This window comes from Argopecten irradians, chromosome 8, assembly GCF_041381155.1.
Source record: "Argopecten irradians isolate NY chromosome 8, Ai_NY, whole genome shotgun sequence".
Classification (NCBI taxonomy): domain Eukaryota; kingdom Metazoa; phylum Mollusca; class Bivalvia; order Pectinida; family Pectinidae; genus Argopecten; species Argopecten irradians.
In genome coordinates this window covers 15463392-15482057 of record NC_091141.1, presented here as the reverse complement: position 1 = coordinate 15482057, position 18666 = coordinate 15463392, and the positions used below count along the sequence as shown (strand labels likewise).

Genomic DNA, 18666 nt, shown 5'->3' with positions numbered 1-18666 from the left:
GTAATGTGTTAGGTTTAATGACTGTAATGAGGGACGGGTATCACCTGTTGTAATGTGTTAGGTTTAATGACTGTAATGAGGGACGGGTATCACCTGTTGTAATGTGTTAGGTTTAATGACTGTAATGAGGGACGGGTATCACCTGTTGTAATGTGTTAGGTTTAATGACTGTAATGAGGGACGGGTATCACCTGTTGTAATGTGTGTGGTGCAATTGTACACACAGGAACCTGTGAGAAATCACTCAAGATAGCTGAAGTTAAAAAAAGATGACATTAAAAACAATACCTTTAGATTGCAGTCTTATGTTAGGCCTAGTCTGTTACAAAATGCTATTTAAAGATATGTTCTATAACTGCGACAATTTTGACATGCTTTTTGTCTTCAGTAATCCATTGAAAGCCATCAAGTTTGATGAAGAAAGCTGTGACAATGTGGAAATCATTCAAATGGACAGAGAAACATGCACAATGCTTTAAAACTTTAACACAGAACCTATACATTGTAAAAATATATGTGCCTGAAAGTTGTATATATGTTAAGATGGAAACATGCATGTAAAATCGTCAGGGGCGTATCTGCCCGTACTCAAAAGTTGCGTACACATCATTCTGACGGATTTTTTCCCTACAGTTCAATTTATTATGTTCTCATGGAGTAACAGATAGACGTCTAAATGCAACGGTTTATCAAAATTATACCCCGTTTGTAAAACTTGGAAAGTGTCCTGCAGGTAGGGCGTAAGGGTCGTTAAAAGCGACCTACATATAGGATCTTATTTCTTCTTCTTAACCATCTTTGTCCTTACGTCTCTCTTGACACCACCTCAATTTTGGCCTTCTGTTGAGCGCTCGTCCCTGTGAGGAAGATTTTGGTTTTTGTCCCCTGGCCGAGACGAGACACCATAGTCTGTAATTAAAAATGGCTATTTCTGCTCCTTCTTAGCGCTCAACATAGAGGGAGTGGGACGACTGGTTCGCCAGATGTCAGTATTATGTGACCGATTGGGTGTGTTGCTTGGGTGTCTTCGGTGACATGATTAAGTGATATAGCACTATAAAAAGGACAGCACTTCCACTATACAAGAAGACACAACACGAATATACCGCAGTCTCCCAAAACACACAATCGCACTTCATACATGCAACACACCGCATGCCTGGGAGGCCGTCCTTACATGACCCTGACTGTTAATAGGACATCAATTAATCAATCAACGTATTTGGGGAAAAAAACAACAGTGTATGGATAAGACACATAAAAGATAATAAAATAGTTCCAAGATTGATTGATTGTTTTGTATCAAACTTCTTACGTGTTAACATGTATTTAAATCGTATTCATTACGTGCTCAAGGAGAGAAAAAAGAACCACATTACATCATAGCATATTTTTACTCTACATATCTCTATAAAATAATTCATGTCCCACATAAAATGTTGTATTACGCGTGTACCTAAAGAAAATAAATATTTTTCACTTCACATACAAATATTGTTCGTGTCACCTAAGACTGTGCCGATACCATGTACGAATATGTGCTACCTCGAGCTCCCTTCCGAAAATTTCAGTTAAACGTTGAATGATACACGAACATATGCAAATGAGCTGTAGCAACGTCATGCAACATTTTTTTTTGTATAAGAAAAATCACACGGTAGGCTGGGAGGGTGGAGTGTCCTAGGCTCGGTTATAACCATCCTCGATTTTCCAGGGGTTCCGATTACTTACGATCTCTACACCCCTGGACTATCTCATAGTGAAATTGAAGGCAGCTCAGCTGAAAACATTTGACCAATCACAGGCCAGCAAAGATTTCCTTTGAAGACTACAGAGAGAGCGACGCCTAACATCAGAGTCATACAGTCAACCACAGTGTACCGTTATACGGTTCTTTTGATGTATATCAAAGGACTAAATTACCTGTTCTTTCCAGTTGCCTCCAGTTTTACTATGAGATAGTCCAGGGGTATAGAGATCGTAAGTGATCGGAACCCCTGGAGTATCGAGGATGGGTTATAACCGGAACAAGGACGTTAAGCCCCATCAATCAATCAATCAATCAAGTTGGGAGGGTGTGACGCCAACCATCTGCATGTAGCATATAGTTGTTGGCAGACTACTATCATTGCACTGTCACTATTTGTACAAGTTGTAGTGTAATGTGCTGCGTGTGTGAATGTCTGTATGTTGTGTTAGGATGTGGAATATATATTTGTGCTGTGTCTCTTTTCAAAAAGTGTCAAGTCTTATTTTCATCTCAATGAAGTATAACACCAAAGACGCTGGAGAGAACACACCCATCCGGTCACATTTTACTGACAACGGGTGATCCAATCATCCACTCACTTTATGCTAAAGCTACCACATCTATAGAGCCCAGAGCTTTATTTTGCTCACAAGGGTGAATGCTCAACGTAAGGCAAAGATGTGAGGTGTCAGGAAAGACGTCGGGGGAAGAGAAAAGGTAAGATGCCAAAGGTTTTAGTTGCCTTTTATGATCATATTATTGAGAACCTGCAAAATTACTTCTTAAGTATATCAGTGGTTTATAAAATAAGAAACAATAAGAATACTTTATTGTATCTATTCTTTCTACATTATGTTTTCATAATAGACAAAAATATTTAGTGACAAAATATTTTTCTCAATTTGATACATTTCAGTCCAGTAAAGCTAATCATTATGATCCAATAGATGTCATCAATCATTCCGTGAATGTACTCGAGAAGCCAACAGCAGTCCCATCGAGGTTTGGTAGTAGGAAGAGATGCCACAGAGCTTGGTCAAACAACACTGCAAAACAAAATGTAGGTAAGTTAGGATAAAATCAATGAGGCTGTATATAATCATAGCTTCATTGTAGACTAGTAGTAGATAGGTATTCATTAACAAAGCAGTATAATATTCTATGGAAAGTAGGAGGTCGATTTAGTAGATATATTGCTTTATTGAACGGTTCAAGAGAATCATTGCTTTATTTTGAACAGTGGGAAATTATTCTTTACTGCTCAGATAATCAAAATAGTTTTCCCCTTAGCAATGTTTAGGAACAACGAGTTTTTTAAAACTGAAAACAAAAACCAATATAACACTTACTATTAGCCGATAAAACTCAATACAGGATCATTCAAGTTTGGGAAAGGAGGTTGAATTGTGACAAAATGGCTGAAAACTTTTAACGCTTTTGTTGGATATAATCAACACTACATGTTACACCCTCCTAATTCATTTAATAACAATAATTTGTCCACGAGTACATACAAATGTCCTTTTCTTTCAGACTGATGGTGATGACTTGGCAGAAGGTTTGACAGCTGTCTCGAGGTCTAAGAACCGCCTTCCTGTTACCACTGGCCTGGACGTACATTGCATAAGGAAACTTTCCTCGCACCTATTGCAGAGATGAAAAACTAAATTAACACTAGTATAGCGTACAATAACCACAAAAATTATTGTTAAGCTCTAGTCTAGAACATGGTAATGACAATTACCGTATTTTCCAGACAATAAGTTGCACCTGTGTATAAGCCGCAAAGGCCTTTTTTACGTTTTTTTTCCCCAGTTTTTGTACACATATAAGTCGCACCGGTAAATAAGCCGCTACTAAGGCCCATGCACCCATCTGTGTATACGATCGATCTCTAATTAAGTACGGTAATGCTTTTCGATCGATTGGAATCACGAAATCTGTCTGTAAATTGTACTGTATATTAATAATAAATAACACTCACAATGATGTAAAAATCTTGAGTAAAATGGATTTGGTCATGTTTCTTTTTGTTGTTTACTCTGCCATTACGTAAGCCTACTTGCATTTGTATGTAAACAAGCATGGCGGCCGTACAAAATCACGCTTACTCTCTCTCTCTCTCTCTCTCTCTCTCTCTCTCTCTCTCTCTCATATTTCAGCATGTCAATTAATTTCTTCAGTATGCATATGAGTTTATTTTATCTCTATTTTGATATATTTCGCGTATTAATTATATTGTTGGGTAAAGGATAAATGAATCATCAAGGCTTGCATCATTAACCTGAAATTGACTTCATTTAGAGTGTTCTTCGTTAACTAGCCATCGTATGATGCAATTCACCGAAGCCTTATTTTTGTAAGCTTCCGGATACGATTTCGTGGTGTTTGCCACTGCAGAGATTGATTAAATGATTATGGCAATAGAATAAATACCGTTATTTGATATAAATATTTAATTATTTTTTCTTACTCTATTATGAACAATAACAATTCTGATGTAATTCTTTTCAAGATGATTTGTTTTCTGAAAATGTCACGTGTAGTAAGTTATTTCCTCACCAGAGTTTGCTATGACATTTTGGCTTCTGATTAAAATATGACTCCAGACATAAGAAAAAAGATGGAGATTAACCCCCTAACCCCAGCCCCAAGAAAACAATTTTCTTGAAATTGAACCTCAATACCTAGACAGACCATGCAAATGTTAAGAAAATCTGTGATGGCTTTTCAACACTGAAGGCGACAAGATTAACATATTTTTATTATTTCGAAAACATTTTTAAAGAATATATTTGACCAGATGGAGATATGATTCCACCCAAAAAACATTAAAATCAAAGAAAGAAATAATGATTTAACTGAATTCACAAACCCTGAAACCTTATTCTGTAGACTTGAATCAATAGAAGTGTTAGCTTACCACTTGGTAGTGTTGTGAGCCTGGCCCATCAATATACAGTGTTTTCTCTACAGCTATTTCTGTGTTAGCAGGTATAACACCAGGACGAGGAAACAACTTCCTCAGCAGATTGCTGCTCCGTACCCCCTTCAGGTGCCTGAAAATGGGAAAAGTACACAATTAGAACCCTTCCCAAATTATGCAATTGGAAATAGATGTGAAACACAGTAATATGTTCTAGTAACTGCAATGTTCTGTGTTTGCATTTTAAAGAGTTACCTCCTCGTGTTGGTTGTTCTTGATTGTAATGCAAGCATCTAGTACATGTATTTGTGTGATATAACTTCATGTAACTTTTTTCATGTTTTTTTTTTACGTGATTTTGTACAAAAACCTGGACTTAAAATCAATTCCTAACCTCAGATTAGATAATTCAATAATTTCCAAAGACTTCTGCTCAAAGAATATAGAAACTTATAAACATTGAGAAGATACTGACATATTCATGGAATTTCATTAATTTTAAAGTTTAAAATCATAAAACAGGGTTTGCGTTTATGCTGTTCCTACATGTATATCCTTTTTAAAATGGACTCCCTTTTTAGTTAAAAGTCCATTAAAATTAATGAATTATACAGATGGACCCTACTTTTATTTTAGGACCTCATTTATGGTTTAAGGCGTTATGCTTTTTTCATACACCAATCAGTATAGCTGCAATATTGCAGCTCAAAAGACTTTTAGACAGAAAATGGTATCGTCTTTAGAGCTACAATTGGTGCCTATTACTGCTAATGGAGCAAAGTAATGATTAAATATGCAAACCGTTATTAAACGTTTATTTGCATTTTATCTTACTTGTTCGATATCGCTTACTTACTAGGCAATAAAACTGAACCACATAGATTATCGAATTCCCACCGAGGCATTATTTTTTTACGTAATACATATGAAGGTCTTTCTGAAGGGGATTTTTACACTAAGTCCAGGAATCATGAATATAACGTTTTGTGAGTAGTACGGTAGATATTAAGAATGGTAGTTATGTTTGTTTTGGACAAAAATAATATATAAATGCATGTATATGCATAAAATAATTGGAAACCTACAAAAAAGTATAGAAAACTGTGCCCCGAGTGATTTTTGGAGGCAGTGCTCCACTACGACACATAGGGACCAATTCGTACCCGGCCGAAAGGTATAGCAGGCTGGGTACGTATATTCGTTCTACAATCAGTACAATTGCAAAAACAAAGATTTCAAATGAAGTCAATTATGAATACCATTTGATCACTAAAGATTCTGTGGTGTTGATCATGTTCTCCATATCAGCATTAAAGAGGTCTTGGAGAGAATGAACGCTATCATTGGTGGTCTCTAATTGGTGAGGTTCTCCGACAAACACATCTTTGTCATGAAGGTATGTGTCACGTAGGCTACTATATGTTATCTTTGTAGGGTATCCACCCTGAAAAAATAAAGCACACAATGTTATTTCTAGCTTAAAGATTTTAACACATAATAATGACATTGATTATCTATTAATCACTATGATATTTTAGTCAAATATCAGAGTTCCATTAAGAAAAGGGGTCCAGTAGGCCTGTATTACTTAACTGGTTGATTTCAGTAATAAAGGTTGAGGTGGCGGGGGTGTTCAGCCCAACTTATTTTAAATTTTTTTTAATCCCAACCAATAATGATACTTCAAACTAATTACATTTGTATGAGTGATATTCATTCATAAAAAGAAGTCGTTTATAACAATACATTCTTGTTAGGGATAGAAATTCAGATTAATGTATAGTTTGTACCTGATGCAAGAGTGGTTGTCTATTGTCTAGCAGCAATGCCACCAGGCTGACATTGGGGGTCTGGAATGTCATCAGAGATGTGGTCCCCTCACAGTATACACAGGAAATTTCTGGCTCAGTGAAATAAGGATTGTACAGTATACACTCTGCATCATAGTACTCTGTACCAAAACAAAAGGCAATTTGATCAGAAAACAAATTGTGAAATCAAGGATTTATAAGTGAGAAGGATTCGTGACTGTCTCTTTACATTACTAAACACCACGCGAGACGCCTATGAACCGGGAATAAAAAACGTTTTCCTCAACAAATACTTGTCTTATCGAGTCAAACGAAACACCATTGTAAAGTTTATTAAATTTCACGACGTATATTACTTGCTTTAAAGACGGAATATTTAAAGGATATGTCTTAAATTTTCGTTAAAAATAATCGACAGCTCATGAAATGACGGCCCCGCTTCAGAAAGTAAGACGGTAACCCTCGCACCCACAAGCTACATCAAAGGCTGCACCGGCGGATATCAAAGGAAAATCAGTCGTCGCCCAACGTCACGGTCAGTGCACAAACACAAAAGCGCCTGCCTTGGACTTCCCCAAAACCCAGTGTGACCACAGGGCCTCGTTACTATTGATGATATATATAAGATAGGTCACGTCTATTTACATACATTACACGTGTAATGTATGTAAATAGACGTGACCTATCTTATATATATCATCAATAGTAACGAGGCCCTGTGGTGTGACTTATCCTTCTCATAGACGTCCTTGGTGAAATGAAATGCGTACAGTTGTAGATACATGTTCATAGATTAACATATATTTATATGAACTTGATGATAGCAGCAGTGAAGCTCACACTAAGTTTTAACAATATTTATTGTGGAGAAAAGGAAACAGATATATATTGTACAGGATACCATAACTGTTAATGTCATTATGTATAAACATACCAGTTATGTTGAACATGTCATGGAGTGGAAGGGTTGACAGTCTGACATATCTGAATATGTCATATCCAAAAGGTTGCAGGCTTCTTGAGATAAAATTCTCTGCATCACTATTGTAACTGACAACGACAAATAGCGATGCACAGCAAACAAATATAAGGCCGAAAACGATCAACCAAAACTTGACGCTGAATCGAATGACTGACCATATGTCTCTGCCGGTTGACTTGATTGTCGGCTTAAATATGGTTTTGTCAGTTCGATTTGCGATGACTTCTTCTATACATGAATTTATTTCCTCGTTTTCCATACCCCATTCTTTCCCTAAATTCCGTAACATTGAAACATTGTTCTTCAAAAACTCAATGTGTGCTATCACTTCCGCGTCCATGGCTGCCAACGAATCGTAGCCTCTCGCATCCTTTTAATGATTTCGGTAGTTTCCGAACGGATGAACGGAAGACTAAAATAGTCGAACAAAAGTAACGATAGTTTGACATCATTGTTTTTAAAAGAAAGAATTGTTGATATACATTTCAGTGTATTTTCAATATAAAATTTATTTGTATCGCGTATATATCTCATGCCATTTTTCTTTGCTCTAATGTATTTTTTTTTATTTATTGACTATATTTGACTACACTAATCAAGTAAACAAGCATGGCGAATATCGATGACAGCAGGATGAGAAAAGTTGTCAAGAATATCGTTTAATTTTGGTGTCGTAAGTATAGTTTATCCTTATAAATATCGGTGCATATTATCCTACAACATTTATCTTAACGATATATATAGACGGTTATTTAAAAGCATCTTCTTAATCCAAATATTTAGGATGCGTTTATGGATGATGTTGCTGTTTGCAATATCACTACTATTTATGCATGCTACAGTTGGTTGCGCTGAAACTACCATTTTATTCTAAATAGCATTATTTTGGATCCCCTTTTGACCATTGATATTACTAATTTTAATGAAACCGTTGAAATTTCGGTAATATGTCATCAGAGTATGCTAGTGAAAGCGGTCGATGTATAGGATTATTGTATTATGAGCCTGTGTACGTATGCCAGTAGTACTACTGGCTTGACTGGCCAGGCTTGCTTTCACACTTGACCAAGATAGCCGCGCTTATACGTGTAAACTATACCCACCTGCTGGGCTTTAGACCCCTAAGTGACGCACCAGGGTGTTGATAATCAACTACAGTGATATATTTAGATGAAGTTAGGATACAATGTACTTTCATTATTGCACTTGATGAATATAATAGAATTAGAAACGACTTATCATTCTATAGAACAGGTGATTTTGATATTTCTACTGATCCACAATGTGTGCTAATCAATATTATAATAAAATGATTGACACATATCACACATCATGTACACAGTAAATTTTTTACAATATATTATACATGTAGTCCAGCTGCATGAATACAAGTCCGAAAAGAAAATGATGAACATGAGTCATGAGCTATTATGCCAGGTCAGGATTTTTTACCAGCTGGCTTTCACAAGGTCTGATAATGTAAACTAATGAGACCTACTCCATTTCCCTATCGAAAATTGATACCATATTTTCCAGATTCCGGGCTTCATTTTCCCAAATAGGACTTTAAATCTAAAAGCCCATAACAAATGCACATGTAAGGTAACTTTAATTTATATTGATTTAGGTATTATTTAATCTAAAGAATTGAAGCCTAAACATTTCAAAGATTTATTTCATTATACTCTAAGAATTGTCCAGATTTGTTTGTAATTTTCCAAAAGTTTAAAAAGTAATGGTATATATTTTCCCACTTTGTGAAAAACATTACTGTAATATTTTTTTAATTCATTCCCAGGTGATATTTCAAAAATGCATGGTGAAATGTCATACCATCATGGAATTTGAAAATTAATTTTGTATCTGTAACACTATTGTTTCTACTTCATTATAGTGGTTATCTCCCTTTAAACCTTTGCACAAACCAAAAAATTCAATATTCATAGCAAAATTCTTTAGATTATTTGTAAAAAATATCTTGGTTAATTATCTTTAGAAATTTTAAACATTAAAAAGATCACCTCTTTTTAGAAAATTCTTCTAAAAAACAAAGCTGCCAGTCTGTAATATTGCTCCCCTTTCTGTTTAGATAATCAGATGCTTTTCAATCTCCCCATTTCCCATTACAATATCATTATTAAGTAGGTACAGGACATTGGTCTAATAGACTCAATATAATCTATCAAGATGCTGAAATGCTGACGAATAGCATTTGATTTATTTTTTCTCAATCAAAACAGGAGCATACTATAAATTAGTATTTTTCTTGAGTTACAAAAGTCATTTACTTTAATTAATTTCACCATTGCCACCATCAAAAAGTTTGAGCTTCTTATTGTACTTCAAGATAAAAATATTAAAAATAATTCATTGCGTCCCGAAAAAACTACATGGCACTATGCTCTTTATGGAATGACATACTGATTGCACATGTTAATTAGACACATACATATACACGATTAAAAATTAGTTATTGTTCAAATGATAAGTGTAATTTATGCTCTGTCGGCGGTGGAGCATCTTTGATTTAAACATATTTTGATATATATATTGGACAAAGAGGATTGGGCACGCACAAGTTAATTCTTACAATTTATGAATAAGCCCACTCCAAATATGCATACAAATATACATATTGAAGGCTAGTTGCTGATTAGTACTTAAATATACATAAAAGATAATGGGTTTAATCATATAAATTGAAATAACATTGTGATTGTTGATAGTTGTCTCTCAATGTACCCTTATTCATTACTTTAAGAGGTTTACTTGGTTTTCATGCACAATCTGTATTTGAAATAAAGATACAATGAAGTTTAGATGACACATATATCAAAAATGCGAGATAATAGATTAAAAACGATTTGTATCTTTAATGTATTACATATGTATTAAAGATCTGGATGTTTCCTAGAGTAAAACAATTAAGCATTATAGACCATGAAATTACAGTGGATTCATATTCTTAAATAGGAATTTTTCTGCTGGTAAAAAAAAGGAAACCAAAAATTGGGATATTTCAGTAGCACTTTTTTAAAACCAAAATGTGGTGGTCATATGTTGTTTTTAAATTGTTTTTAGATTAAATTGGCATTTTCATTTTCCTGTTATACCTACATGCTTTCACAAATGTCATTGAATAAATAATATGCTCGAACACGTGTTTTAGTTTTCATCATCTGATTGATTCAACTTACACTGTATCTTTGATTGTATGTTAATGCAATGTGATTTGATAATTTGATATCCGAGCAATGTTCATATTAGTGATTATTAGCATGTATATAAGCAAATAGGTACATTTTGAACATAAATCTCATACTTTATTAAAAGACTTTAACTTGTCAATTTAATGTACTTCTAAATTCCAATCAAAGTCGAAAGGAAATTCCAGGGGTATACTGTATTTTTTGGGTTTTACATGCAAAACGAATGTGTTTTTACTTTGTATATGTAAATCAAATGTGCCCATGCAGATAAAATCAACACTTATGCTTTAATATACCTCTGTTTAATGTGATGACATGGTTTGGTTGTAAGGACCATGGTTTTAAATGGATCTTTTTTTATTTTATAAATGGATCTTTTTTTATTTTATCAGATTGGGGCCAAATAATGGAGGATGGAAATGGCCAATTTCCACTCCACATACAAACTGGTGACGGCGAATACATCGTAAAGGAGGAGGAAGATCTGGCAAGCCCAACCAGTCCCGACTACTACACTTCTCCTGATGGATCATTTGACAGAGGTGTACGACTGAAGCGTAGACGAAGATGTGGACAGTGTGGACCATGTCAGGTGAAGGAAAATTGCAACAAATGTCACTTTTGTGTCAGGAGGGACGTACTGAAACAGACTTGTATGTACCGCAAGTGTGTGTACCTCCGGTCAAAGCCAAAGCCGTACTCGCGACCAAAGGAGACACCTCTTGCACCATCAGCCTCAAGTGTTCTGTCCCCAAATTCTCAAGAAGTTCATGGTGACATATCCTCCCCTCCTGCTGCGGGACCAAGCCGATTTCTGGATGGTCCGTCTCCACCGAACAGGAGTGATGTTGCCAAACCAATAATGCCTCCAAAATTATCTGATCATTTTCCATATCCTATTGGGCAAGGATTTCCATCCTTTGAGCCCATAATTCGACCACAAGGCCCGTGTTCTGCCCCTCCAGCACCGGGACATGCCCCTCACAGGATTTCCACCACTTCTCCTGCCATCTCTACGTCAGTGATCGGCCAGCATCCCATGGTGCCGGGAGTGCCTGGCTTAGTGGACCAACCCTCCTTGTCTCATAATCATCAGATTGTCATGCCTCCTCCTCCGCCAGCAATAAATGACTTCAATGAGAGAACTTTTAGTGAATTTAGAAGTCAGCACATGTTAGGTATGTCTCATAACCAAGTCCACTCTACACCACATCCTTTTGGTTTAAAGGATCCACCAGAACTTTCAGATGTACACTTCCCTCCATACGGCCGGCCAGATTCCCAGAGGACACCTGGTGGCCCTTCCTCCTGTGTTTATCCTCATGGTATAGCACCGCCTATGTCTGCTGCTGGGTTTAATAGTTCAGTGGACAGTTCTTCTGTACTTGGCTCCCTAGACCGTCAGACAAGAGCATTCTTTCCTTCACACAGCACTGATGTGTTCCGACACTTTCCTCCACTACCTCCAGGCTATGGCTATCCTCCGGGACGGTATGGTCAGAATTTCACGTCGCCTCACTACCCAAGATTTGGTTCGATGGGTATGCCACCTCCACCTCCCCCACCGCCCCCAAATTTGGGCCTGAAGCCTCAGGGTGGTCACACCCAGCCCTGGGGCTTCACTCCAACCTATTCCAGCTGTGAACAATCTAATGGGTGTCCAAAAAACGGGTGTTGTCCTCCTGTGTCCCAGAATTTGGGTTCGGATGCCCAAGTGATGCAGGAGATATATGGAAATGTCCTCAGCTCTAGAGTGGCCTACCCTTTACCTTTAGGTATGGATAGCTCTCCATCCCAGCGGAGACCAGGGTCGGCAATGAGCGATGATTCTGGCAGAATGAGCATGGCATCATCAGATTTTGAGCCTGATGTCATTAGTATTGATGATTGCCAGATGAATGCTTTGATTCGTTCAGATGGAAACAGTCTACAAATAGAGATAGGGAGTTCTGGGATAAAATCTAAGCTTGATAGCCCAATTAGAAAAAACAAAACCAATAAATTTAACATGGACTCCATTCTCGCACCATCTTTACAAAGTTTTACCTCTCCTCGAAATGAAAGTGAAATTGTGGAAGAAAACAGGAAATGTACTATTAATGGTACTGTGTATTTGAAGCAAGATTTGGGGGACAGTGGAGTCGTTCAGCTAGAGATTCCAGGTAATAAGGTAACATTGGAGGACAGTTACCTTGACGACAATCTGGCAGGATACTCTAGTAACCTTGAAGAACTGCTGGAATTCATTAGAAAGGAACCTCAGACTGAAATGCTGAGAGACAATTAAATTGATGCTTTGATTTGGTAAAGATTTATGTATTGAAATTTTGTAATTAATGGTTTTAAAATCCATAATATTATCATAATGTGAACCATATTTGAATGAACAACCAGGTATCTTTGAAGATTTTTTCCACATAAAAGCTAAGCCAAAGGATTTCTCGAAGAGTCTGTACACAATTTTATATGAATGACTCTAATTTTGTATGTTGTTTTTAATGTGAACAGATTATTTGTCAGTATTTTCAGTTAAGGTTTTATATTATTTTTCTCTTTTTGTTTTGACCATTCTTTGCATCTGTGAGACCCAGAGTTAACTTTTTTAGCTTCACTCTTTTAAGCTTTGCCTTTCCACTAACTTGAGCTTCTTCTGTAACAAATTCCATCCCTAGTTCTCCTTAAAATACCAAGCACACACTTGATTTATTCCAGGGTTTACTATCACTATGTGTTTAATATTCCTTCCCTTTTATCCTCAGTTCAATCCCACCCTTGGTTTCAAATTGACTATTTCCTTCTTTTACTACCTAGACTTTCTCACCCTCAAATTTGCTAAATACACAACATCAATTATGTCCCTCCTATACTGTATTCTATTCAAACTTATTCATAACCACACATATCTCATTTCCATTGAGATTCAGCTAGATCCTTGAAGAGACCATGGCTACAAGAGAAATTCATATCGGAAGACAACCCCTAAATTTCCTTACTCTGCGAGTTGTTAATGCCTATAGATATTAAATTGTATTCTCACCCATGGTGACATCTCTTTAACACAATTGTCAAGCTAATCCTGCCTTAATTTTAACAATTTGTCTTGCTTAATTGCAAAATATCTCAATAGAATGATCTGATTTTTCAAAGTTCTTTTTTTCTTAACAATGAAACCATTGCTCTAGAACGTGATCAATGTTCTTTTTTACATTTTAAGTGTATTATCATGAACACATTCTGAATTATTGGTATTTTGCGTTATTAACCAGAAATATCTTATGTTTGGACACATGTGTGTGGTCTTGTTAAATTATTAAGATCATTTATATATATCCTCTTAGAAAAAATACAAAAAGGTTAAATTCTGCACTAAAAATCTCAAATTGGATTAAGAATTTATTAAATTCAATTTGTGCTACCTAATAATTTGCTATGTAAAATCTTGCTGAGTCCAAATTTGCTGGTGTCATGAATGAAATAATATCGATTTTATTGATTGAAAATTGAGCTTATTTGTGTTCCCTTAAAAGTAAAAAAAAAATAATGTGTTTCGTAACAGAAACTTTAACATTAACTGCCCAGAACAGCCTATTAGTATCCTGTTACTGCAAGAGTTATCCCCCTTAGTACTAGTACTGAAATCAGATGGAAATTTCTTCTCTATACATTAATTTGAAGACCTCTTATTCAGAAATCTGTAGGTCTATAATGTAATTAGGCCTTCAGTACGTTATATGTGCCGCACTTAATCTTGTTTATAAAGATATCTGTTTTTTTTTTCTGATTTTAGTTAAATTTCACCAAAATGTCATATATGTCATATAGGACATATATATTTGTCCTTTAGTAAAAGTTATATGTTTTTCAAAAGGTCAAAAGGTTGTGTTTTAAAATTCTATTGTTCCCTATGGCCAGACTTATTATAATGCAGCAAAATTTTATATAGAATTAAATATATTATACAATTTTTGAAAATGTTTTAAATGTGCGATATGAACTATATTATAATTAATATTAGATTTTCATGTTCTTTATTAGAATTTGCTGGTCAATGTTTTGTTATGTAATGTTAATATGAACAATTATTTTTATTGTGACTGAATTTCACAAGCACAACCTGATACATGTGTATCTATAATTGTAAATAGTTTAGAAAGGATGTTTTTAGACATTGTCAATGATTTATGTTCAGAGATTTCAAATTCTGAAGAATCCACATATTGGCCATATATATACAAATAAGTGAAATATAATTAACTCATTTATTCCTTAGTGGACATAATGGACTGGTCTAGTCTTTGATTAAGAAGAGTCTAAATGTCTCTCCTGGAGTGAATGAGTCAGTGTATACTGCTATAAATATTACATGTAATCTTAACCTGTAATAAAGGTTGCCTTAAGTGACAAAATATGCTCGTAAGAAATAATGTATCTGTATAATGCTATTGTAGTGTGTATCATATGTTGCTAGACTAAGAATGCATGGTATCGTTACACATAAGACAAAATTTTGGTCATGTAATTAAGAGATCTTCACCATTATTGCTATCAATATGTAAGAAAGACTAAGTCCTCTTCAGCTTTCATAATAGCTTGTAATTTCTAAATCTTTATATTAAGCCATAAAAGAAGACGATGATTTTTCAACATTTCTTCACCAGTATGAATTAGATATAATACAAATTAAAGGTATGAAAGAAACCGCAGTGATATATTGTAAAAAGATTTTTCAAAACAAATGATCAACTATCAATAAATTATTGTTGCTATAAAACTGAAAGCTTGAACACAGCTATATATGTAACATGCCAGATATTTAGATAAGGTATTGTGCCCAGTATGTAACAGAGATTTGTGTAGACTGGTATGTATATTGATGTTGTAATGTTATCATTGTACAGGTCTGTGTTTTAGTAGTGATGGAAGACCATTATCTCAATGAAAGTAGTAGGATTTAAATGTCTTTATCAACTTTGTGAAACTATTGTTATTTTAAGTTTCAGGTGTTAAAATATATTAGAATTCATTTACTTGAAACCTTTTTATCACCTCAGATGTTGATAATGTTTCTTTCCTGACCAGTAAGGATGAATTGATTTCCTTGTTGACCAGTAAGGATGAATATCTCTGTCCAATGAAAATGCTTCAAATCAACTGAAGTGACTAAGGTAGAATATAAATATATTTTTGTTCAATATCTGATTTAATGAAATACTCATTCGTAAAAGTTTTTTTTGTATGTATGGTAATTACGTCAGATTAGATATTGCTAAAATTAGATTGAACTGTACCGTACTTAACTGTCCAAAATTACTTTTCTGAAAATCTTGTAATAGTTTAGATATGTCTTAAAACCTTCTCTGTTAGTATGCATCATGAAATATTGATATATTGAAATTTTAGAATGATTCAAAGATTACAATGAAAGTCTAGATCTGCTTTGAAATGATTCAAGACATTAATATATTCTTCTTATGATCATGATATCTCCACATTCTGTGAATAACTAAGTTTGGTACAGCAAAATTGTACTAGAACTTGTTGAGTAATTGCAGTTAAAATAGAATGAAAAGTAATATGTAAATAAAGACAACTTTTGATTTGACACAATGATGAATTTGTACATTTTGATAAATTCATGTTTAGATTCCCTTATAATGAATTTCACTTAAACCAATCAAATATGTCAAGCAATAATTTATTTATTTTTGAATGATTTAAATGTTTTAGCTGCCCTAGGGATGTGCAATTTGGGCGTGAATATGTAATAATAACACATTAATTTAACAAGTCAATGCTTTGTGGAATTCCTTAATGTTAGACTTTTTCTTCAAGTAGACACATAAGCATCGAAATAGCGGTTGTTAGCAGCAAACCTAGGAATACAAATGTAGATATGCCATGAGTAACAAGAAGTCATCACATACTTTAAATTTTCTAACTGAAAATATCAAAACCATCCTAGATATGTAAGATAACCAATGTCTAAAATTAATATGCGCATAAGTGTATGCAAAATATGTCTCAAATATTAATATCCCAATGTAATCAATATATTTTAACTTCTCAATGAATTTTCCTGATTTCATCTATAGATGAATTTCAACCAAGGTTAGTATACTTATAGGAATTGTCTACTTTTTCACCTCACAATATTTGTATGTATATACCATAATTTTCTGTTATATTCTTTTTTTTAGAAAACCATGTCTTCTAAGCAAGTAAATTTATTAATTGTCATTTTGGTAAAAACAAAGAAGGAAATGACGTTAAAAAGTTTAAGCAGTGCATACAAATAATAAGATTTTGAATATGAAATATCATAAATTATGCAAATATTATTAGATGGAAATGCATACATTTCTACAGATACTGTATGCCAAATTTGGTTAAAATTCATCAATTAAGATGAAAATTCATCAATAGATGAGATCAGGAAAAATCAAAGAAAAAACGTAAAATGAAGAAAAAACGTAAAATAACATATAGAATTTGATGTTTAGAGAAAAATAACAGTGGGGTGATATTTTGGCATGGCACTATTAAATCTATAAAGGATATAACTTAATAGTAGTCTAGGTTTATCTCTATCCTAGACTGCACCACTCTGAACTAAAGTGGTGAATTACTGCCATAACTAATTATATAAGTATAGGAATCCTCAAGATGTTTGCATCTCATAGCTTATACTGTTTGTTTTAGATCTGACAAATAGGAACAGGCAGTTGGTGTATTAACTACAAATGAATAATGAACTTGTTGATATTGTTTCTTTGTGTGTTAGTGCTATCTTTTACTTTGTTATTATACACAACAAGATCTGGCAATAGTGTTTCTTATAGAAGTGTAGCTGACTTGTACTGGTTTATCTGTGGGTTATATAGAAAGTCACACTAAATGAAGGTGATGGATGGGCCTGTATACAACAGCTGGTAAATTAGTCCATATGTACAGAAAAAAGCATGTCTTCATCAATAACAAATGTTTTTTATGTCGCATAAAATATTTAGGAAATGGCTATCACAAAAAATATGAATATAATATTACTAGTGTTTATCTTTCTTTTAGTGCTTTCTGCAGTACATGCATACTGTCAAACCTGAATTGGCTTGGGATAATATGTCATTGAATGAATTTTGACTATGCCAACGCATATTTTCCTGAATTGTTAAGTTTTGAACAGAACATTGAAATTGTGCTAAACTGCTTATATTTCTATTAATGAAAGTTATGTGATAAATAGAATCTTACACTCCTGACTATGTGATATGAAATTCATCAAACTTGTTAAATGATTTGATATGCCACTCGTCAAAAGGTTTGTGGAATATCAAATTATATTCCATATCACATAGTCACTCATGTAAGATCCTCTATTAAAAGTTCCATATTGTACATCAGATATAGTGCAAATAAATTCACGCATTGTATGCAATACAATTACATTCATGTTACTAGAAAATGAGATGACATAAAGCAAAACGTTGTATTTGTTTCGTAATGATTTCTTCCTGTAGTGATTTCTTCCTGTAGATGCTCTTTTAACCCACGAAGTAGTAAAACCCAGTACTACTGTTGAACTTTATTATCATGGTGCTTGTTTGTTTACAAAAGACTATGTACATTATCAATTGCATGCTTTTACATTCTGTTGTTTATCATATCATAATTATGTGTTGTTTGTATATGTATATTTGACTACTTTGATAGAGATATTATGTTTTAATGAAGATCGATCAGAGGAAATATTATCTGAAGTTGAAAAAAAAAATCAAGCTACATTTACAACATTGAAGCTTTTTAAAAAGTATCTTGCGGTTATAACCATCGTTTAAACACTGGGGTTGATTAAGTGCACATAGCATGTTGGGTCGAAATAACCCGCCGTATACATCAAACGGGCCGAGACATTTCGTACCTGCACACAATAGATGTAAACAAACATGTAGACGAACACGTTGTGTTAGTGTTATTTCGGACTGAAGAAGGCC

The 18666-nt window shown here is 34.3% G+C and overlaps 2 protein-coding genes across 2 annotated transcripts; one reads left to right on the top strand and one right to left on the bottom strand.

The window, feature by feature from the left end:
* Window positions 1-2563: 2563 nt before the first annotated feature.
* Window positions 2564-7842, bottom strand: LOC138329474 (uncharacterized). Its single transcript, XM_069276499.1, has 6 exons — window positions 7422-7842; window positions 6467-6627; window positions 5936-6120; window positions 4674-4809; window positions 3265-3394; window positions 2564-2796 (listed from the first exon to the last, which is right to left on the bottom strand). The coding sequence occupies exons 1-6, from the start codon at window positions 7807-7809 to the stop codon at window positions 2708-2710; spliced, it is 1089 nt and encodes a 362-aa protein (XP_069132600.1). The 5' UTR covers window positions 7810-7842; the 3' UTR covers window positions 2564-2707.
* A 221-nt stretch (window positions 7843-8063) lies between these two features.
* LOC138329473 (uncharacterized) lies at window positions 8064-18188 on the top strand. Its single transcript, XM_069276498.1, has 2 exons — window positions 8064-8142; window positions 11071-18188. The coding sequence occupies exon 2, from the start codon at window positions 11085-11087 to the stop codon at window positions 12963-12965; it is 1881 nt and encodes a 626-aa protein (XP_069132599.1). The 5' UTR covers window positions 8064-8142; window positions 11071-11084; the 3' UTR covers window positions 12966-18188.
* The last annotated feature ends 478 nt before the right edge of the window (window positions 18189-18666 follow it).

What these genes read in the sequence shown, in the direction of transcription:
- LOC138329474 (XM_069276499.1), bottom strand. Translation starts at nt 7,809, where the DNA reads ATGGACGCGGAAGTGATAGCACACATTGAGTTTTTGAAGAACAATGTT. An exon ending in TGACATGTTCAACATAACTG is followed by an intron (nt 6,628 to 7,421) that starts GTATGTTTATAC and finishes GTTTTGGTACAG; the next exon opens with AGTACTATGATGCAGAGTGT. An exon ending in GAATCTTTAGTGATCAAATG is followed by an intron (nt 4,810 to 5,935) that starts GTATTCATAATT and finishes TCCCATTTTCAG; the next exon opens with GCACCTGAAGGGGGTACGGA.
- LOC138329473 (XM_069276498.1), top strand. Translation starts at nt 11,085, where the DNA reads ATGGAGGATGGAAATGGCCAATTTCCACTCCACATACAAACTGGTGAC.